Source organism: Peromyscus eremicus, chromosome 9 (assembly GCF_949786415.1).
Source record: "Peromyscus eremicus chromosome 9, PerEre_H2_v1, whole genome shotgun sequence".
Lineage (NCBI taxonomy): Eukaryota > Metazoa > Chordata > Mammalia > Rodentia > Cricetidae > Peromyscus > Peromyscus eremicus.
Genome location: NC_081425.1, coordinates 60,460,206 through 60,483,924, shown reverse-complemented (window position 1 = coordinate 60,483,924; position 23,719 = coordinate 60,460,206). Strand labels below are relative to the sequence as shown.

At 40.5% G+C, this 23,719-nt stretch overlaps 2 protein-coding genes across 2 annotated transcripts; both read left to right on the top strand.

The window, feature by feature from the left end:
• Positions 1 to 6,365: 6,365 nt before the first annotated feature.
• On the top strand, positions 6,366 to 15,529 carry Trim13 (tripartite motif containing 13). Its single transcript, XM_059273522.1, has 2 exons — positions 6,366 to 6,583; positions 12,592 to 15,529. The coding sequence occupies exon 2, from the start codon at positions 12,598 to 12,600 to the stop codon at positions 13,819 to 13,821; it is 1,224 nt and encodes a 407-aa protein (XP_059129505.1). The 5' UTR covers positions 6,366 to 6,583; positions 12,592 to 12,597; the 3' UTR covers positions 13,822 to 15,529.
• Positions 15,530 to 16,001: 472 nt separating this feature from the next.
• Positions 16,002 to 22,181, top strand: Kcnrg (potassium channel regulator). Its single transcript, XM_059273521.1, is given in 4 exon segments — positions 16,002 to 16,964; positions 16,966 to 17,057; positions 17,060 to 17,288; positions 21,856 to 22,181. Coding segments are annotated over 4 exon segments (801 nt in total). The 5' UTR covers positions 16,002 to 16,719; the 3' UTR covers positions 22,091 to 22,181.
• Positions 22,182 to 23,719: the final 1,538 nt, after the last annotated feature.

Below are 23,719 nucleotides of genomic sequence, written 5' to 3'. Positions count from 1 at the left end.
ATGTATCCCCTGTGTTATAGACACGTGCACTCCATGACTTCCTCTAATGATGAACCCTAATATGGAAGTATAAGCTGAAATACACCCTTTTCCTCCCCAAGTAGCTTTTGGCCATGGTGTTTATCACAGCAATAGAAACACAACTACGATGCATAGTTAAGGATTTGGGATTTTTTTTTAACTTTCCAAATGTTTTGTATCTTGGAATTAGTTTTTTACTGATTTCTGTCTTTTCCAGCAGCACCTCAGAGGCAGAAGGCTCTTGAGCTCAGCATTGGCCTTCTCCTCACTCTTTTACCCTAAGGGCAGCTAAGAAGACATAACCTGTTAGGTTTTCATTTTAGTTTTTCTTTTGTCCAGCTTGATCTTACAATTATAACTGCGTGTGGAGTGGCTAGCTCTAACTCTTAGAAAAAAAATTAGACTTTAATTTTTGAATGATCTTAATTCTTATCTGTGGATACTGATTTGATCTGTTGTTTTATATTGGTATTATACCAGATTTAATTTGGAAAAGTAGAAAACTACATTGTAAAAATTAGAGAAGAATATAGTATTCTTTTAAATTTCTTTGAACAAGATTGTCTTTTATTACCATGACAATACAAATAACAGTGATAGAAACAAGAGCTCAGACCTGTTAGAAGTCAGCACTCTATAGTCCTTATAGACATAACCAAACCTTATTTCATATTTTAATAGTTAGAAGTGGAAATGGGGTTTTAGGAGTCACTTCATGCCTGGTGCCTGAGAAGTTTAAAAGAGGCCATCAGATCCCCTGGAATTGGAGTTACAGATGGTTGTGAGCCACCATGTAGATGTAGGAATCAAACCTGCTCCTCTGCAAGAGCAACAAGTGCTCTAAACTGCTGAGCCATCTCTCCAGCTGTGTATCTCATCTTTTAAAAAGATTTTTCAAATTTAAATGAAAAAACGATTAATTCCCTAAGAATGATCTAGGACCCAATTAATTCCCTAAGAATGATCTAGGACCCTTAACCACCTCTACTGGTTTTACTGGAGTTGTCATGGTGATTATTGTGGTAGTTATTCTTGATTGTTAACTTGACTATCTGGGTTTTTGTTTGTTTGTTTGTTTGTTTGTTTTTTTGGTTTTTCGAGACAGGGTTTCTCTGTGTAGCTTTGTGCCTTTCCTGGAACTCACTTGGTAGCCCAGGCTGGCCTCGAACTCACAGAGATCCGCCTGGCTCTGCCTCCCGAGTGCTGGGATTAAAGGCGTGCGCCACCACCGCCCGGCAACTTGACTATCTGGAATGAACTACAATCCAGAAATGGAGGGCCCACCTGTGATCCCGATCTTGAGACAGGAAGACACACCTATGGTGATATTTTATTTGTGCTGAAATGTGGTTTTATTTGTATGTTAATAAATAAAGTTGCCTGGGGATCAGAGGTCATAGCCATGAAGCAGAAGTCTGGCAGCGGTAGCACACGCCCTTAATCTGATCACATGGCAGGCAGAGTCTGTGTGTTCAAGGACACAGCCAGCATGGTGACACACACCTTTAATCCAAGTACCAACCATAGAGACTTGGAGGTCTGTATAGACAGGCAGTGACGAGAAAGTCATGTAGTTGGGTTTAGAGCCAATGAGAGGGCAGAACAGAAAGTCAATAAAAATACAGATACACAGGAAGTAGGTCTTTTCCTCATGGGAAGGACGCAGCGGCAGTGGGTATTAAGAAGGTGGTCTCAGTTTTTGACTACTGCTCTCTGATGTCTGGGCTTTAACTCTGCATTTGGCTCTGTGTTTCTTATTTGATAAGACCGTTTAGAATTTCATCTACACACACGTTTAATCTGGGCCATATCTTCTGCTGAAAGTCTATTAAAGACAGTACCTGCTTGCCCTCACCTTACCAGCACATCCATTCCTTCACTGACATTGGAGCCTATTTTGTCTGGCTTCCAGAATGTACAGAAGACCAGCGGATACACCTAGCCTCATAGGACTGAGCAGCTACTAGATTCTTGGACTTTCTATTCACAGCTAGCCATCATTGAATTAGTTGAACTGTAACTTGTAAGTCATTCCAATAAATTCCATACATATATATATAGAGAGAGAGGGAGAGAGTCATTCCATAAGTTCTGTGACTCTAGAGAACCCTGACTAATACAATTATCCTTTGCTATGTATTCCTTTAATCAGCATACTGGATATATGGCCAAGCTACTTAGCCTGTTTGGACAATTGGGGTTGGGATTTTTTTCCCTTAAAATTTTACTTTTACTATAAGTCAAAAGGAAGCTGGGTCAATTTAACAACTTTTGTTTACATGGGCACTTACAAGCCAATTTAGTATTGAGTAAATTATATAAAAAAACATAAACACAGTCCATATATGCATAATCATATATAAGGATAGTTTTTTTTACAGTATGTTTTATATGAAGAATATATATATATATATATATATATATATATATATATATATATATATATATATATATATAAGCCTCAGCTGTCACTGAGATTATTAAGGAAAGGATAGTGCTTTGGGCTGGGTCAGGTGGGTGGCTCTATTTCTGACCCTTGTAGTCACTTGGGGACACTTTTCCACCTGCTGCCTTGGAACTGACCTTTCCTATGGACACTGTGATGCCCCTATATGTCACCATATGCTGCTGTCTCTCTCCTGCCATTCTCCTAGGAAGAGCATTCATACTCTCTGAGTCCTGTCTCTGTGTCCTTCATCCTCCCCTGCCTACCACAGTGGAATAAAGACTGGCCTGTGTGACTGCAGGTCAAGAGGCATTCCAAACCATTTCCCCTGCTGTGATCTCTACCCAAGCCCCCATGTTAATGCTTCACAGTCACATACCTACTTCTAGTCTCAGTTCCAAACATGGACTTTTCTAAAGCCCTCAGTAACATAACTGGAAGATTTAAGTCATTTTCAAGACTCAGTCTCCTTTTCTTTTTGTATTTTTAAATTTTAATTTAAAAAAGGATAGATCTGTACATGTACATATTCCTGGGGTGCCTTGTGGTGTTTTGATGCATAGACATTAGGTAAGTATACCATTCTCCTTAAGCAGTTATGGCAGTGGTCTCCACCCTTTGCAGTTCACACTGAATCATTGTTACCTGTAGTCACAGACCGGACAGACAATAGAGCTCAGCTCGTTCTTGTCAACATTTAAGACTAAACTCAGCCCTGGGCATTCTGGTTCTTTCCCTACTTTATGCTGCCTTTTTCCTGTTTCTTTTCCCTGGTTCCAATGTTATTCCTGTGCCTACCCAGCAGATCAGTCATTAGACTTTTAAATCTCTGCCATATTAGTGAATTTTAAAAGGCCGTATCAGTGCTTTGTTTTGCATTTGATTATCAGTGATAAAGAACTGCTTTCCTCATGATTACTGGCGATTTATATTTTTATAGACTTTGTGTTATCTATTTTTGAAAACTTGGCCTTTGTTTTGTCAACCATTTAGCAAAGTTTTAATATATATATATATTTGTTCTGTTTCTCTCTATCTTTTTTTTTTTTTTTTCTTCAAGACAGGGTTTCTCTGTGTAGTTTTGGTGCCTGTTCTGGATCTTGCTCTGTAGACCAGGCTGGCCTTGAACTCACAGAGATCCGCCTGGCTCTGCCTCCCAAGTGCTGGGATTAAAGGCGTGCGCCACCACCGCCCAGCACTCCTTTTTTTCTTTTACAAATTTACTTTGCTTTCTTTTTTTTCTTTACATTGCAAAAGTATTAGATTTTTGAATGCAAAAATTTGCTTATTTGTTTGAGACTATAGGTCTGACAGGCTTCAAACTCAGAAACATGCCTGCCTGCCTCTGCCACCATGCCCAGACTTAAACATGAAAACAATAAAAACAGGCCAGACAGTGGTGGTACACTCCTTTAATCCTAGCATTCCAAAGACAGAGACAGGCAGATGTCTGTGAGTTCAAGGCCAGCTTGGTCTACAGATCAGAACTACAGAGTTCCAGGACAGCCGGGTCTACACAGAGAAATCCTGTCTCAAAAAAAAAAAAAAAAAAAAAAAAAAAGAAAGAAAGAAAGAAAAAAGAAAAAAATTCTAAACTAGACATATGTATTTTGAAAAGCTCCTGTAGCTCATGTGGGTCTTACTCACTGCACAGCCAAGGACAACCTTCAACTTTTGAGCCCCTCTTCCTTTGCCTCCAACACCCAACAAAATAATTTTTAAAATACTGAATGAATGCTTTTAATCCCAGCACTCGGGAGGCAGAAGCAGGTGGATCTCTGTGAGTTCAAGACCATCCTGGTCTACAAAGCAAGTTCCAGGACAGCCAGGTCTACAGAGAGAAACCCTCTCTCAAAATACTGAATGAATATTAAAATATCTCACACTTAGTATAACTTTTTTAAAGAATTTGGCATATATTCCTATATATGTTTTTTCCTACCCACACCCTACCAATTACATTTCTTTTGTTGTTGTTGTTTTTTGTGCATTGGTGTTTGACCTGTATGTCTTTGTGGGAGAGTCGGATCCACTGGAACCTGAGTCACAGAAAGTTGTGAGCTGCCATGTGGGAGCTGGGAATTGAACTCAGGTCCTCTGGGAGGGCAGCCTGTGCCCTTAACCGCTGAGCCGTCTCTCTTTTTTTTTTGTTTGTTTTTTTTGTTTTTTTTGTTTGTTTGTTTTTTTTTCGAGACAGGGTTTCTCTGTGTGGCTTTGGTGCCTCTGGATCTCGCGCTCTGTAGACCAGGCTGGCCTCAAACTCACAAAGATCTGCCTGCCTCTCTCTGCCTCCCTCAGTGCTGGGATTAAAGGCGAGGATAGCTTTTAACTTGGATAGTCACTGTCTATCTTACTCTGATTCGAGGAGCTATGCTTTGTTTTTTTATTTAAATATTATGATTATTAGTAATCATGTGTGCATGAGTGTGGTCATGCAAGTGCCATGGCACCAGTGTGGAGGTCAAAAGAAGACTTTTAATAATTGGTTCTCCATCTACTGTGGTTTCCAGGGAATGAACTCAGGTCAGTATCCTTGGTGGCAAGCATTCAACCTGCTGAGTCACCTCGCTGGCCCATTATAGTCTTTTTATTGGTTGTATATTATATGATACACAGTTTTTATATTTTTACCTCATTATATCATTCAGTGTTCTTGATGTCGTTCAGGAGATCAATTCAGAGCCTGAAATTGCAGGAAGCATTCTATCACTGAGCACACACTCAGCCTCATTCAGCATTTTTGTTTTGTGTTTTGAGACAGGGTCTCACTTATGTAGCTAGGGCTGTTGTGGAACTCACTATGTAGGATGGCCTCGAACTCACAGAGATGTGCCTACCTTTGCCTCCAAGCCCTGGGATCTTAGGTATGTGCCACTATGCCCAGCTGCCAGCATATTTATAGTGACACCAGTTTTGTGCTGGTCTGGGATGAAGTTTTCATTTGTACTGACATTTTTGGTGCTGTAGAAAGAACGTGTGCATGGAATTTGATATCCTTCGAGCTGCCTCTTGTTTTTCCACCTTGTAGAAAATCTGTTCGTTTAAAGGATAAGGTTCTTGATTCCACTGCTCTCGTGAGGACTAAGCTAGAAATTATAGGGATTTTTCTGCGAAGTGGTGCAGCCGGGGATACGTGCACCGGGGTTGGGATGGGGTGAAGAGGGGCTTTTTATTGACTCAGAAACGCACTTTTTCCAAATTTGCTCTCCTATGAAAGCCTAGACCTTCCCAAGCAGGATTGGACAAGCTCCTCCAGCGCACTCAGCCTGCATTACCTCATTTCCACGAGTTTTTTGGATAGGGGTCGTTTTCTTCATCCTTTGTACACAGTCCCCGCATAGGAGGTGAACGTCAGGATAATCAGGGCAGTTGCTACCGATATATATTTTAAAAACACTTAAAAGCTCTTTCTTGCCTCTGAGGGGGGAATCACAGTAGCGCTTTTTCCTACAGTTGGGCCAATGTGTTCGACCTAGCGATCGCCGGGCCCTGAGATGCAGGCAAAGAGGTGTGAAGGGTTAGACTTTGTTTTTGTTGTTCCTCAAAATGCAAGGAACAGCAACAAAAAGTACAGCAATCCAAACCCATCTCCTGTCGGCGTCACTGGAGCACTTCCCTGTGGTGGGGACGACCAGGGCGCTGCGCAGGCGCGGGGCGGCGGGTGGCAGAGGGCGTGGCCGCCGTGTCCATTTTGCTCGGAGCTGCCGGCTGCAATCCTGGGAGGTGAGCGGCGTCCTCGGTGGTGGGGTGGGGTGTCGCTGAGCTCGCGGCGGCCGCGGACACCTGCGTGGGCAGAGGCAACAGCGCGGCCGGTGTCGCCACGGAGAAGGTCCGCGCGCCGCTGGGGAGGCGCCGTGGCCAGGAAGCCGAGGCACAGCGAGCTGGCTTTTTTTTGGTTGTTATTGGGAGGGGATTTTGTTTGTTGTTGGGAGGGGAGATTGAAAAAAAAAATTTAAATGGAGGGTTAAGAATGCAGATCTGGGTATGTAACACCCTTTCTCCTTTCTCTACAGCATTCTCTAGTTTTACAGTCAAAACGTGGGGGGAAAAACAAAAATCAGGTTTTCCCAGAGAAATATTAACCTCACCGAAAGCACCTGCTTGCCGGGGACAGAGGTAAATGTTAGTATTTTCCTTTATGTTCTGGTATTTATGAAAAACACGCCAAATTTTATTAGCCCTGGGACCATTCCAGATCAAACTACGGAGTATATGTCCACATCCACCATCCTTCAGTCTTTGTGGTCTTTGTTCTTTTCATATTTCAAAACTCAGACAAAATCCATGCTTGCCATTCCTTTCTTTGGCAATTACTCTACATAATTTTAGTATGCTTACTGTAAAGGAAGAAAAGGGATTCGGTAGCATTTCTTTTGAGGGGTTTGTCTTAGTTGTCCAGCTACTGGGGCAGTGGAACGGGGTGAGTTCCCTGCAGCTCTTTAGACCTTTGAATGTTGGGCACTTTAAAAACAGAATGCCATCTTTAGATATTCTTTCTGCTGGAACTCAATGGGCTATTGGCCGATTATGCCTCTTTCATACAGTTTTTGCTTTAAAATTATTATTTGGTGCTGAAGAAAAAACCCAGGACACTTTGGGGTATGCTAGCCAAGTACTCTCCCTCTCAACTACACCCCGGCCTACTTAAAACTGAGTATCAGTTTGACACAGCCTAGGATCACCTGAAAACAGTCTCAGTCTAATTGTTTTTCAGGTTGGTCTCTGGATATGTCTGTGAGGGACTGTCTTAATTCACATAGGAGGGCCCAGCACATTGCCGGCAGCTCTATCCCTAGGCAGATTAATTTGGGCACCTAAGAAAGCCAGCTAAGCATGAGCATGTTATGGGCCAGAGCACAGCCAGCAATCCACGTGGATTGACGGTGTCTGCTGTACTTTATTGGATGGGAGTGAGTTCCCAGGTAGAAGGCAATGTGTGGAATAACAAGCAGTTTTGCCTTGAGTTCCTGCCTTGACTTACCTCAGTGATGGGTTGTGACCTGGAAGTGTCAGTTGCTTTTGGTCATTGTTTTATCATAGTGACAGACATGTCCAGCCCCAGAAGATACACTTCTTCAGGTTTCCTTCCTCCCCTAGTACTTCTTTAATTTATGTATTTGTTTATCTATTTTGGTACCAGTTGACTTAATTACTGATACATCTTTTTCTAACACCAGACTGTTCTTTCACCTGTGTAATTGTTTGCTGGTGGTGCTGGGGAAGTGCTCATGCTATACAGGTGCTTGCCGCAGCCTCAGACCTGCTGTGCGTGTATGCTAGGATATCTAGCCCTCCTGAGATTGTGCTTCTGTGTATCTGGTACCCAATGGATTTGCTTTGGAATCATTGTCCAGGAGAATTAAACTCTGTTGAGCCCTGTTCTCATCCTCTAATATAAAACCTTAAATGTGTATTTATAATTTCCATAGTATTTGTATAATGGTGTAGTTAAAGTTTATGTTATGATTTATGTAAATTTATGAAATTTCCTTTGTATTTATTTTCCAGTAGTATGAAGATAGTATTATAAAGATCCTCATTTTATGAAAGATAAAACAGTTATTTGTTAAAACTATAGAGTTTTAGAAGAGATTTTTGGAAGTTTATGAGATAAACTTGGTTTTATGAATAGAGATACTGAATTATTCCCCCACACTTTGGTCCTGGGAATTTAAACCAATGTCATCAACATGCTAAGTACACACTCTGCCATTTGCTATACTCTCGGCTCCTAGAATACCAAATTTTTTTTTTTTTCCTTTTTGTGACATCTCCCTACATAGACCAGGCTGGCTTTGAACAGATTTGCCTGCCTCTACAACTCTGAGTGTTGGGATTGGATTAGAGGCGTGTGTGCCACTCTGCCAGGTTAGATGCTGAATTTTTGACTCACTTTCTGGATAGTGCTGCATCCTAGAGCTTTGAAAACTCAAGGTCTGTGCTTTGGTGGTGGAAGGGCAAAGTGAGTTGGGCTCCATGTTTTTACTTATGAAGTTAGGGGCTTAGCTACACTGGTTTTGAGCCTACAACTTACATTTTATTCCTACTCTTTTGTTCTCAAGATATATATAGAATACATAGATGCATACTAATGGTAACTGACTTAAATTGTTTGACATTTTAAATCCAGGTGAGTAATCCAAGTGCTGGGATTAACGACATGTGCCATCATGCCCAGCTGTACACACCCTATTTAGAAAAACACTTGGCAATCTTTAGAGTTTTAAAATGGCTCATCAGGTAAAGGTGCTTGCTAACACTGTTGACAGGGTCTGAGTTCCATCTACAGGACCCACATGGTAGAAGAAGAGAACCAGCTCCCATAAATTGCTCTCTTACCTCAGCACATATGCAACACGCACGCACACAAGCACGCACGCATACGCAAATAAATAAAAATTTAAAGATGGGCTTATTCCTTGATCCAGTATTGTCTCTAAGGGAGCTATCTAAGGAAATGGTCAGAAATTAAGAGGTTTTCATTAAAACGTTTCTATAAGGCCTTTACTTAAACGGTACCATTCTAAAAATAAAGAGAATGACAGATAAACAATTAGAAAGCATATCCCTAAGGTGGCCTAGCATGGGTTTGAAGAACAGGTACTGACAGGGAAAATGTATATTTGTAAGTAAAAATGGTAACAAAATTGCATCACAGTTCAATATTAAATAACAAGAAACAAAGGTGGTCAGGGCTGGGCATTGGATTCAGGGCTTCAAGCATGCTAAGCAGGTGCTCTGCCACTGAGCCAGAGTCTAGGCCTCCTGTATCTTGGGGATTTCCATCTTGTCTTAGAGCATCTTTGTTTGGGATTTAGGAACTTCAAAACAGTGTTTAAATTTATCAGTCAGGAGAGGATCTTGGAAAATAACTAAGTCAGTAAAGTGCTTGGCTTACAGAATAAAGTACTGAGTTCAGTTCCCAGAATGCACCGATAAACAAAAACAAAAAGCCATGTGTGGTGATGTGTAATTGTAATCCTAGGACTAGGGAGGCAGAGAGACAGGTGGCTGGCCAGCTAGTCTAGGCTGCTTGGAAAGCTCTAGGCCGGTGAGAGATCTCTCCCCCTAAAACAAACAAAAACCGTAAACATAAAATAAATAATAAAACTAAGACAGTAAATACTAAAATTCTTCATAGCCCTGAGTCATCTAAGAGCCACCAGGTTTACTTACCTTGACAAATGCTTACAAGAAAAGCTTACCTTTTTAAATATTATTTTTATATTTAATTATGTTTCTGTGTGTGCATAAGTACAGGTGCCCACAGACACCAGAAGCTTCAGTTCTCCCTGGAGCTGGAGTTCCTGGAAGTTGTGAGCTGATATGGGTCCTCTGCAAGAGCATATGTGCTCTTAACTGCTGTACCACCTCTCCTGCCCAAGTGTACTTTTTTTTCTAAAGGCCACAGGCCAGGCTTGGTGGCACTTAACTTTAATCCTAGCACTGGGGAGGCAGAGGCAGAAGGCTATCTGTGAATTCAAGGCCAGTCTAGTCTACATAGCAGAGTTCCAGCTGGGACTGCATATAGAGACCCTGTTTTAAAAAAACACAAAATATAAAATAAAAAACAAAATATAAACATAGAAAACTTCTCCATTTACTAGCTAATCTTATTTTCAAATAATGTACTTAAGAGATTCTAAAACGGAGCTAAAAATAGCTTCCTAGTTATGTCTCAGGCAAGCCTGAGCTACAGTATGCCGGGTCTGAAGCACTTGAGCTTGGACACAGCATAGCCGACTCCTGCCGCCGCAGCACACAGAGGCATCTCCGAGCCATGCAGCGCTCTATGGCGGATTTAGCTTTTACCAGTACAGGAAAAAAAAAAAAGTTTTAGGATAGAATGAATGCATGAGTAGTCTTTATGGAATGATTATAACTTTGAATGGCTATTGTAAATTTCACATTTTCCTTTTCATCATATTTGATTGCTTAAAATTTTTGGTCCCCTGTTATTGTATTCTCTCCATTTTTCCCAAAGTTTTTCTTTGCCTCAGGTCCCCTCTCTCTCCTTTCCATCCTGACTACCTTTGTTTCTTGTTATTTAATACCGAACTATGATGCAATTTTGTCTACACTAATGACTAACTAGCCTAGGGCCTTGTACATTCCAGGTGTGCTTTCTACCAACTTTTGAGCCATATCCCAGCCCTGGATGCTTATTTTATTGAAAACAACTGTTCTAATTATTTTGATTGACATACACAAGAAAAAAATTGGCATTACACAGGTTTGTGGTTGGTAAAGGGAGTAGTATTTTAGTAGCTTTTTGAGATAACTTGTTGCTCTTCTTTAATACTGTGCCAAGGGGGTTGAGGATTTAGCTCAGTGGTAGAGCGCTTGCCTAGCAAGCGCAAGGCCCTGGGTTCAGTCCTCAGCTCCAGAAAAAAAAAAAAAAAAAATACTGTGCCAAACCTCAACAAATAGTAGCATTTTTTGTCATACTGTAGTATATGAGATCATATTTATTGTAAGCCTATTTGTCTCTGATACTTTTTTATGTTTTATTTCTGCAGTGTTGGGAATTGAACTCAGGGCCTTGGCAAGTGTTCTACCACTGAGCTACACGCCAGCCCTTTCTAATATTTGAAAAGTCTTTTCTCTGTGAATGATATATAATATTGACTTGAAAAAGCATTAGATCATTGTTTAGTAAACCTCCAAATATTGGCATTTCATTTTATACTAACCTTCACATTTATTAAGTTCATCATTTATCAGAGTCTTTAATAGGATGCTTACAAGTAGTAGACACATTTTGCAAAAATACCAATTTTAACATAAAAACCCAGCATTTTCATTGTCTAGAAGTACTGTGTTCTGGAAGTAGCAAGCTCATTTTTACTCATTTTCAAGATGTCTGTCAGCTACCTAAATCTGCATAGTGCTGGCTTACATTGTTTCTTAATAGAAGCAGCTGGCTTCTCTTGTAGCTTGTCACGTGAGCCTACTGCTCCTTTAGACAGCATCTGCAGGCACACAAATGCTTTTGTGTGTAGTTCTTACTTTGTCACACATATTTAAAAGACATGCAGACAAGAATTGGGATTTGGCAAAATGAGTAATTTTTGCTGCTTCATCAAGATTTTATTATTTATTTGGTTTTGAAATAGGGTCTCATAGTCCAGACTGGAGTGGAACTTGCTTTGTAGCCTATTGCCTTGAACTCATATCCGTCCTTCTCCATTTTTCTGAGTATTGGGAGTCTAGGTGTGTGCTTTACCCTGGCTAAGAGCACTTCTCACTGACAGTGCTCCTTCCTCTCCCCTCTTGTGTACTCCTGGAGAACACTGAGTCGTGGCACAGTGCAGTGCTTCTTACAGTCTTCCTTGATTCCTGATAAAGTTCCAGCAGAATACACCTCCTGTTGCTTTGACAAAGTTAGTGCAAACACCAGTCAGCATGGCACATCATTATAAAAATGCTTTTGGCTTCCCCAGTTCTCTGAAAGAGGGAAACTTAGGTTTCTGCCCCTCATAGAGAGAATTACTGCTGTAGTGTAAAGGATATGGGATAAGTTTGATTATTTAAAAACAACCAATAAAAAAAATCCCCCCAAACTACAGCAAAAATCTACCTCATTTAATTCCCTAGACAAGGTTGAATTACATCTCTTTTGTGCTTTTTAAACTGTGATTCTCTTAAATAATTGTAATCATGTCTTTGAAATAGGAAAATATGCCAATTTCCAGTAAAAGTTGGAATAGAGTACTTGCTTGGATTTCTATTGTATGCTTCTGTCTTTAGCATACCATTTCATATTTGTGGGCCCAAAGTAAAGAGCCCATTCTCTTACAGACACTGAGACTCTTTGTTTCTGACATCTAGTAGTCAGCTCTGTTTAAAACAATGTTGGGTCCTGTTGGCTCAGTTTGCCGTTGTCCCAGTCCTAACCCTGTCTTAGCAAAGGCTGTTGATGGGAAGCCCTCACAAAGGCCTTGTATGCAGGAGTGTGCTCTTGTTCCAGTGAGTTAAATACGCTTTAGTTTGTATGCCTTCTCCAAATTTCTTCCTTATATCCTTTGATTATGTCAGCAGGCAATCATTCTGTTGGGAAGATAGTGTTTTGTAATTAGTACAGAGGGGCTTACCAGAGCTAAATGTTTCTTTCTCTGTGGCAGGATGTGATGGAGCTGCTTGAAGAAGATCTCACGTGCCCAATTTGTTGCAGTTTGTTTGATGATCCCCGAGTTTTGCCCTGCTCACACAACTTCTGCAAAAAATGTTTAGAAGGGCTCTTAGAGGGGAATGTGCGGAATTCATTGTGGAGACCATCTCCTTTCAAATGTCCTACCTGCCGTAAGGAAACTTCAGCAACTGGAGTCAATAGTCTGCAAGTTAATTACTCCCTAAAGGGTATTGTGGAAAAATACAACAAAATCAAGATTTCTCCCAAAATGCCAGTGTGCAAAGGACACTTGGGACAGCCTCTCAACATTTTCTGTGTAACTGATATGCAGCTGATTTGTGGGATCTGTGCTACATGTGGCGATCACACTAAGCATGTCTTCTCTTCTATTGAAGATGCCTATGCTCAGGAAAGGGATGCCTTTGAGTCCCTCTTTCAGAGTTTTGAGACTTGGCGCCGGGGAGATGCTCTTTCCCGCTTGGACACTTTGGAAACAAACAAAAGGAAATGCCTACAGTTGCTCACTAAAGATTCAGATAAAGTAAAGGAGTTTTTTGAGAAGTTACAGCATACATTAGATCAAAAGAAGAATGAAATCCTGTCAGACTTTGAGACTATGAAGCTTTCAGTTATGCAAGCCTATGACCCAGAGATCAACAAACTCAACACTATTTTACAGGAGCAACGGATGGCCTTTAACATTGCCGAGGCTTTCAAAGACGTGTCAGAACCTATTATATTTCTGCAACAGATGCAGGAATTCAGGGAGAAAATCAAAGTAATCAAGGAAACTCCTTTGCCACCCTCTAATTTGCCCACAAGCCCTTTAATGAAGAACTTTGATACCAGTCAATGGGAGGACATTAAACTAGTCGATGTGGATAAGCTTTCTTTGCCTCAAGACACAGGCGTGTTCATTAGCAAGATTCCCTGGCGCTCCTACCAGTTGTTGATGGTGGTAGTTCTGCTGGGTCTCCTCATATTCTTTGGTCCTACCATGCTCCTGGAGTGGTCTCCATTGGATGAGTTGGCAGCTTGGAAAGACTATCTTTCTAGTGTCAGTTCTTACCTGACCAAATCGGCTGATTTTGTAGAACATTCTGTTTTTTTCTGGGAACAGATGACAGATGGGTTTTTCATTTTTAGTGAAAGAGTCAAAAATTTTAGTTTGGTGGCACTGAACACTGTTGCAGAATTTGTGTGCAAATATAAACTACTATAAAATCTTTCAACTACACAGTTCTGTTTCTTGATGGGATTGTTAGAGAACACAGGAATAATTCAGATTTGGTCAAGATTCCAGTCCACTGTTTCTTTTAAAAGTATTCATTTAATAATGTCTTTTATATGTTATTCAAACATGAACATAAAGATAAAAGTGAAGTTTAGTAGTCCCAACCCTTCCCTTCCTTTGTAAAGACAGTTTTAAAATAATTGTTCTCCCTCTAGTATTCGCTGAATTTGTCCTGTGGTACACGGCACATAAGTGTATCTCTTGAGCCATGGACTTTGAGACCAGTCTGGGCAAGAAGTAAGCAAGCAAGAGAGGGAGTTGAGAGCATACATGATTTACCATCGCATCCGTGACATAGAGCACACATGAGCTACCACCTCATTGGCTCGGGTAATGTAGTGCTGAGTCATCAAGCATACTGTGAAAGGAGCAAAGTAACTTTTCTGACTGAACATTCTAAAAAAGTAAAGACTGTTAATACATTGGATTCCCAAGTTTGTTTTCGAGGAGTGTTTCTCAGGACAGTGTAAATGTAATTTTGGAAACTCAATCTCTCCCTCCTATTCTTGTTGACAAGCCTGACCTGGTAGTCCTACCTCAGGCCTCCCAGGTATTGGCATTACAGTGAGCTGTGCACTTTTCACTAAAGGCGATACAGCTGTAGGTAGCTGTGTAGACGGAAAGGGCAGGAGTTGGGAAAGCCACTTTCTAACTGGTACCTAATGTTGTGATTGTGCTCTCCAGTACCACAGTAACTGTACAACCAGCCCAGGTCACTTGCCCACAGTCACAGGTAGTAAAACTAGTTTGACAACAGAAGAGATGGTTTGTTAGCACAGATAAAGTATAATGTCATCAGGTGAAGACTCATCCTCTCTGCTTGTAGAGAGAAAGATGGCCACAGGACAGAAGTATGTAATTTTCTCACTTTGCTTAGAATTCAAATGAAAACAAAGAAACCTTAAAACTGTTTTTAGTCACCTTGTTTCTGTCTTGAAAGCCCATTAATGAAATTGGGTTTTAGAGAGCTGTGTCTTTACCTCATCTTTTGATTTGATTGAGAAGAAACAAAGTGATTAGGGATGAGAAAAGCTGGCAACTCAACTTGAAAGCACAGAAAATATGGGCAGTGGTGGTGCATGCCTTTAATCAGGAGGCAGAGATGGGTGGATCTCTGAGTTCAAGGCCAGTCTGGTCTAGAGTGAGTTCCAGGACAGCTAGGGCTATACCCAAAGAAACTATGTCTTAAGGGAAAAGGGACAGGAGAGATGGCTTACTGGTTAAGAGCACTGGCTGTTCTTCCAGAGGACCTGGGTTCAATTCCTAGCAACCACATGACAGCTCATACCTTCCCGTAACTCCAGTTCCAGGGGATCCGACTCACTCACATAGACAAACATACAGGCAAAACAGTAATGCACATAAAATATTAAAAAAATAAAGCACCTGTATTCTCCACTTTTGAGATTTTTTTCTCATAGTGGTATGTATGTTCATTTTTTTCAACAAACCTATTTGTTTTCCTTTTTTAAAACTCATTATGTTTGACTTTATTCCTGTTTTTTATAATTCTTTCAGTTTTCTGTTTTCTCTAAATGTTGACACACATTTAACTAATTTGGTTTTTTTTTCATGTTACTATTTAAGATGGTAAATTCTAACTCCTCTATATTTACCCACTAGTAATAATCTGTTTACATTACTGTTCTCAAGGTTCCTACAGCTTTGATTAGTGTTTTCTTTCAGCACAGCTGCATAATAGTTGTGACAGTGAGATGGCACAGTAGGCTTGCCACCAAATGTAGTGGTATTTGCTTTGCCCATGACCTTGGGCTATAGGGCCTGAAGGAGGTGGTACTCCTGCCATTGTCTGTGACCTCTTAAAAGGAGAGGCCCCTTTTCCCCCCTGCTCCTACCTGTGAGGTGGATTTGCTCCCAGTCAGATCAGAGGACTTCAGCTGTCTACTCCGTTCTGTAATCGTGAGTGTATTTCCTCAATTTATATCTTAATAAATCCCTATTACCCATTAAAAAAAATAAATAAAGCACAGAGTGTCTTCCTAAGCTACCAGCTATGAAATGGTCAAGTTGAAGGTGAGGTAAGGGCTGTTTATTCTTGGTTTTTTTTGTTTTGTTTTTTTGTTTTTTTTGTTTTTCGAGACAGGGTTTCTCTGTGTAGCTTTGGAGCCTGTCCTGGAACTCACTTGGTAGCCCAGTCTGGCCTTGAACTCAAAAAGATCCACCTGCCTCTGCCTGCCGAGTGCTGGGATTAAAGGCGTGCGCCACCACCGCCACCAGCAGTGCTGTTTATTTTAGCATAATTCACGATTGAGCCATTAAATAACTAAGGGGTTTCTCAAACCAGATCATGTTTTCTAGAAGTCTTTCCTCAGTCACAGGGCTTGGGAAATGTCTGTGGAGACAATGGTTTTCTGTCCTCATGATTTTGTTTGAAATACAGATTTATGTTAGGGTTTCATGGAGAATGATTTCTTCAGTGCTGGAGGCAGAACTCAAGGCCTCACACACATTAGGCAAGTCCTCTACCCTTGAACCACACTCCTATTGCACAAGTGCTTTTTACTTCCTTGTTTTGTTTTTAGTGGATTATAGGAAAGGGATCTATCTGAAATCATGAGATATATTGACATTCTGTTTCACTTGCTGTTTCCATTTTCTACACTGCATGTCTCCAAGCAACTCACATTTGCAAACACAGCTATGGATACACTATTTGTCTTGACAATAGTTACCTTGGAATTTAGGTCTAGTTTTGTCTCCACTTTCCTGTTTCTTAATCATATATAACATGATAGCAGGCTGAGTTAGAGGGTTTCTATAAGTCCGTGTTAACAGTTTGTAGCATCTAATGAGAAGCTAGGAAGAATGAGTAGCCAGGACCTGGTCACTTTGAATGTGGGAGGGAAGATATTCACAACAAGGCTTTCTACCCTAAAGCAGTTCCCTACCTCTCGGTTGGCAGGCATGTTAGATGGCAGAGACCAAGAGTTCAAGACAGTTGATGGCCAGATTTTTGTGGATAGAGATGGTGCTCTGTTGAGTTTCATTTTCGATTTTCTGAGAAATCGTGAGCTTCTGTTACCCTCTGACCTTTCAGACTATCTTAGGCTTCAGAGAGGCTGTTTTCTGTGAACTTGACTCCCTTGCTGATGTCTTAAGCCAGCACCTGCTACAGTCAAGACCTGCTGTCATGGAGGTGCGTTTCTTAATACTCAAGCCTTCTTCCGAGTGTTTGGCTCTTGCAGCAAAACCATTGAGCTGCTAATGAGGAGGATTACAGTGTTTGTAGAGCAGCCTACAGCGCTGGCCTGGAGCAGTAACCCCTTCCCTCCTCAGGTGACTCTACTGGCACTGCCTCCACAAAGACCTTCTCACCATGACCTGGTTTTCCACTGTGGCTCTGATGGCACTATTGAGAACCACGCTGGAGTCAGGTATTTTGAATGCTGAAGTGTCTCTTTTATTCCAGTTTTCTGACATTTTCTCTCAAAACTGAAAGTTCTTTATGCCTAAAACTCTTCTTGGCAAAAAAAAAAAAAAGTGTTTATTTAGACTAATGTTTTGTTCAGCTAGAACAAGTAGTTATTTTCTAAACTTGGGCACTTTCAGACTGAGAAGGTATTGTGGGACAGGTAATAAACCAAGACTGCCCAGGGAAAGTAGAAACTTCGGTGGAGTTCTAAGAGGAACTGGTTCTGTAGATTCTATTCCATTGCTAATGAGTGGCTTAGAATGAGTCAGCTTCTTTCCGGCTTACACATAGGAGAGGTTCAGTGGTATGGCCCGATTCCCTCACACACTATGCATTTGTTCTAGAACTTGAAAAAGGATGGCTGCCTTTTTATTTTTATTTATTTTTTTGAGACAGGGTTTCATTATTTAGTTCTGGCTGGCCTGAAACTCTCACTGCCTCTACCTCCGAGTGCTGGGATTGAAGGTGAACACCCCCACTGCACCTGCCTCTCCTGCTCTGCTGGATCCTAAGGCTGATTTCTGCCCTGCAGTCAGGGACATACCACCTCATCCCCTGTTAGAAATGTCTTAATGCTGCAGATAGTTATTACCAACTGTGAAAGCAGGTTTTAACTTTTAGGAGGAAAAAGAAAACTTTTTTGTCTTCTTTACTTACAGCATTTAAAAGCAATCACTTTGAAGAGACAGACGTATTTTAGAGTTCTTAGCCTTTACAGTACCTATCAGGAAGGAGGCCAGTATTATTTCTCCCACAGCACACCCCTTAGTCTCAGCTACCAACTGGAGGACAATGAGCAGTATAGTCAAGTATGACAATTAATCTATATAAATCCTTAATTCCTGGTCTTCCAAAGAAGCTGAAATGTCATTTTACAAATGGGTACTACTCAAATAAGCCACGAAGAACATCTAAGGTCTTGTTGTTACCAAACTGCTTTAAATTCTGTTCTTCATTTTCATTGGGAAAGGAAGTAAAATAAGAGGAATAATGGGATTTTTTATTGTTTTAAATTTCAACTGAATAAATGATAATGACCTTTTCGGCATCCCTTTTCAGAAAGTTAGAAACCTAAGGAAAAATGGCATCCTCAATTTTAGGAAGACACATGATAGGTGAAAAGATGTCTTGGAAATACTCAATGTTCTGTTAGAATTTGGACAAACTAATTATAATCTTAGAAAACAAGGTTAGAAACGGAAATTGGATCATGCTTGTATATATACTGTATCAAGTGACTCCCCCCTTTTTGTTACAGTTCAGAAATAGCACAGAATGTTATTTGTAACTCTTAGTCTGAGAAAGGTATATTTAGTTTTCATAACAGATAATTCTAAGACCAGAGCTATATCTTTAGTTACTATTTTTTAATAGGGTCACATGTGGCCATGGCTAGCCTGGAGATTCTGATTCACTTGTATCTGCCTCCTCAGTGCTAAGATTATAACCATATGTTACCTCACCCAACTACTATGTGGTGGTATTTTTGGTTGTTTTAAGTTTGGAATTCCTCTTGTGTTTAATTTACATAGTGCCAGTTTCAGAATGGAGATATATAATCTCTTTAAAGTGACATGAAAATAAATGGTGACTGGGTGAAAATTCTGCCCATAACTACTTTCGAGTAACTAATTGGCAATTATTTGTAACTTTTGCTAGTCTTTGGTCTAAATCTGTCTATTCAGATGTTTTTGGATGGTGGAAATGGTAAAAGAAGTCTGACTGGCTTCTAAGCTTCTTCAGTATGTCCTCAGTACTTAGTTATTCCTCTCAGGTCCCTGGCATTCATCTTTAGATGCCTATTCACATGACAACACACTACTTAGTTTAAGTTATGGTCTCAGGATTCTAGAGTTTCTTTTGTAGCCATTTTCTGATCTCTCCTTTTTAGATGAAACTAGATGGAAGATTATAGTTAACCTTAACTTTTTAAAAATAAGGTGTGGTGACGGAACTCAGTGGAAGAGTCCTTGCCTGTCGTGCACTGGGAGGCCCTGGGTTCTACCTGCAACACTAGAGAGAAGTACAGGTTTTCTGCTAGTTCATCCTTGTCTTGGGCCTTGAAATTCTCGTTCAGTTTGATGACAGGGAATGAGTTATAGTAGTTTTGGCTCAGTGGTTTACTGAAGTACATTCTACTTTTTTTTTTTTAACCACCTATTACTTCCTATTTGTATCTTAATACTTTTATGATATTCTATAACTTTGACAACTTTCTAGACTATATAATTTAGATATGTACTTGAGAATAGATGATATGTTTTACTACTGTTAAAAATTTGTATCAAACACAATAAACTTTTTTTTTGAAATGTGCTTTGTAGATTGATAACTTTTAGCTGTTGACCGTTTTCTTTGCCAGTAATACTGAATGGACCTCCAGTGACCATTTCAGCATGACCGCAGTTAATAATGACTAGGGATGTGCTCAAACATTGTTTTACACTCATGAAACTATGCACAGCTTTGGTGTTTGCCTGGAACTAACCTAAGCCTTTTTTCACATTTTTAGAATAAACAGTGGGAAGACACAAAAATGTCCTTGATGGCAGATATTCTCTGTGCTGTACTGCCATTATTAGAGCAAACCTGGTGTTCTTTTCTGGAGCCGTGTGCGGCTTTGTGGGGTACTTAGTGAGCAGAGGTGTCTGTCTGTCTTTCTTTCTCTCTCTCTCTCTCTCTCTCTCTCTCTCTCTCTCTCTCTCTCTCTCTCTTCTTTTTCGAAACACGGTTTCCCTGTGTAGTCCTGGCTGTCCTGGAACTCACCCTGTAGACCAGGCTGGCCTCGAACTCACAGAGATCCACTTGCCTCTGCCTCCTGGGATTAAAGGTGTGTGCCACCACCACCTTGTGGGTTTTTTTCATTTTCAATACAGTTTTTTACTACCATATTTTACTTTCCAATAACAGGCAATTATTGATGAAAAGGTAGCAATAAAATGGAGTCTTGACATAACTTCAAATCTTAACCTGAAAAGGCTGGTTTGACAGGAATAAACCATGAGTTATGATAGTACTAGTCATTAGATTTAGTGGAACATTGTGAAAGTACAGTGTTAATAAAAAGAATTTAATGATCAGTTAGTCAAATTGGGTAAAAGAAAATTGAAAAAAAAAAACCTAGAAGTTACATTATATAAAAAATTAGGCCAGTTTAATTGACAAAATTTGTCCACAAAATAACTTAAATGATAAGTCAACAATTTTGATTATATTCTTAAATATAGTTGTGATGACTTGGAATTACAGTTTCTACTTTAATATTTAGAGTTACTGATTCAAATTTGAAAAGGAAATCTGTTAAAAAAAAATGTTATGAGCCAGGCATGGAGGCCAGTCTACATAATGAGTTCCAGAGCAGCCAGGGATAAAAAGTAAGACTCAGTCTCAAAAAAGAAAAAAGTTAGGTTGCCAAGCCTCAGTGCACACCTGTAACCCTAGCATTTTGTTTGAGGCAGAGGATCATGAGTTTGAGGCCTGTTCAGTTTCAAACCTGGGACAAATGGTTTAGGTACCATATCAAAGTGGATGCCGGCCGCCAGGTTTTCCCAGTATCCCTCAGTCCCTACCTGTAACAGGCTGGCATACCCTGCCCCCTACCCTAAACTATGGTGATATTTTATTTGTGCTGAAATGTGGTTTTATTTGTATGTTAATAAACAAAGTTGCCTGGGGATCAGAGGTCATAGCCATTAAGCAGAAGTCTGGCAGTGGTAGCACACGCCCTTAATCCGATCACATGGCAGGCAGAGTCTGTGTGTTCAAGGACACAGCCAGCATGATGATACACACCTTTAATCCAAGTACCAACCATAGAGACTTGGAGGTTTATATAGACAGGCAGTGACGAGAAAGTCATGTGGTTGGGTTTAGAACCAATGAGAGGGCAGAACAGAAAGTCAATAAAAAGACAGACACACAGGAAGTAGGTCTCTTTCTCAGGGGAAGGACACAGCGGTAGCAGTTGGTAAGAAGATGGTCTCAGCTCTTGGCTACTGCTCTCTGACCTCTGGGCTTTAACTCTGCATTTGGCTCTGTGTTTCTTATTTAATAAGACCGTTTAGAATTTCATCTACACTAAACTTCTCCAGCCTAGGGGTTGGGCTGCCCTACCCTATACAATCCAACCATTTCAGTCACCTGGTCCTTTTTGTCTACTCTCTTTGGGCCTCTTGGCTACTGCACCTGGTTCCTTTCTCTCTGCTCTCCCTCCTCCCCACCTCCTCACAGGGCTCAGGGTCATGTCCACTCTGGACTCTCCCAGATGTCCCTGCCTCTGGCTATGCTCTCTCCCTTTTATCTATAATAAATTTTCTCCTCCGTTGTACCTAGGACCAGTTACGTTCCTTTCCTTTTTACTTTATTTTTTTCATTCAAGGCCATCATGCTCTACACAAACACTGTCTCAAAAAACCAAAAAGGAGAAAGGTAGGATGCCTTTATCTGAGGTTGTAAATAAGTTTACATGTGTAGTTTTATTAGCTATTAAAGGAATGCTTTGTAATTAAACACTTCTTTGTATGTCTCAGGTACATTTCCATAAAGCCTGATAACCGAAAATTGGCGAATGGAACAAATGTCTTCGGCTTGCTGATCGATACTTTATTAAAGGAAGGCTTCCATCTGGTCAGCACTAGAACCCCAGCCTCTGGAGACAAAAGTGAATGCTATGTCTTTGAAAGGATAAAAAGCCCTCAAGTCCTGGGGGTTAATAAAACACGAAAACCAGAAAATACCACCATACCAGCGCTCTCTCAGAAGTGACACTGTTAAAGAGACAGTAAAGGGAAAATGGTCTTGTTTGGAATTGCACACCTGGAGCATGTATGTCAGTCAGATTTGTACTCAGTCTGACTTTGGATGTTCTCTTGTACCTGCCTTCTTGCTGCTGGGCAACCAGGCCCCAGCAGTTCTTAAAGCTGCCCTGCATGCTCTCAAAACAACACAGCACCATTGCTTTAGCACTTGGCCTTCAAAACATTTTGACAGGAAATCTCATAGCTTCTAAAAACGGGCTCTGGACTTGGATTGTGTCTGATCCTAGTTTAGTCATTTATTAGCTATGTGACTTAAGCAAGGCATTTAACATTTCTGTGTTTCAACTTTATTAACTAGGAACAAAAAGGGCGGTGGTTAAAGGGAACAAAGTTCTTCTGATGGCCTGGCGTGTGGTAGGCACTCAGTAACTGTTGATAATGATAATGATCATGGGTCACTTAATTTCAAACCCATGTCTTCTGAGACCTTGGTTTCTCCCTTGCCCTTCTGTGTATCTGCAGTGTCAGGGATTGCACCCTCATGCATGCCAAATGTCCTCTATGACTAACTTGTACCCCCCAGCAGCTGGCCATTCTGCACAGACTTATCTATCATCATAAAACCATGTTTCCCTTACTTAAATATAAGTTCTTTGAAAAGTTTCTAATGCTACTATATATACAATATTATGCTAAACTTATCAATCATACAGTATCTAAATTTGTTGAAGTTTTGGAATAACATTTAAAATACACATAACAACTTAGTTTCTCTCGTGTTACATTTGTGTTATTTTAAACACTAGGATAAAGGTCTAAAAGAGAAATCACTTCATCAAAAAGTTTCTAATATTTGCTTATAGTTGAGTGAAAAGCTGTCGTGTGGAAACACTTCAAAGTTTGCAGTTCATTCAAGAATATCTTTTAGATATTTGTCTTAGTTAAGGTTTCTATTGCTGTGATGAAATACCAGGACCAAATTCAAGTTGAGGAGGAAAGGGCTTATTCTGCTTGCCCTTCTGTGGGGGTCCCTGTAAACACCAGGACCTGCAGAGTAACCATCCATTTGAGGCAAGAAGGAAATCCAGTTTAACACAACTGCCTGTGTTGATTCAGACTTGAATCTGACACTGGGCAGTTTATTTTAGTCATATTTAAGTACAGTACAACACTGGAAAAAAAGTTTCCTGGTGACAATCACAATACAAAAGGGGTGTGTGTGTGACAACATTGCAAAGTACATGTGACCTCTTCAGTAAGAATGGGTGCTATAGCTTAAGGTTCCAGGGGAGGATCTGGTGTGGTTTGGTCATCCATCATAGAGGTCACCAAGTTACAAAGTATGTGTGACATCTCTCCTAGGGATGAGAAACAAAGATAAAGATAAAGGTCTAGGGAGGAAGAATCTGGGATAAGCATAATAGTCTGGGGGATTCAGGTGTGGCTTGACATAGATCATTAGTCTATTAACTACATCTATTCCCAGACTTCTGGGTGGAAAACTGGTACACGTCTCCTTAATTGAGGAGATGTGTTTAACATTCCTGGTTTTCCTAGTACTTATCTGTGAGGCACCCCTAGTGCCTAGGGATCCTGTGCCCTCTACACACTTCCATATTTTTTTAAACGAAGTCAG

What these genes read in the sequence shown, in the direction of transcription:
- Trim13 (XM_059273522.1), top strand. Translation starts at nt 12,598, where the DNA reads ATGGAGCTGCTTGAAGAAGATCTCACGTGCCCAATTTGTTGCAGTTTG.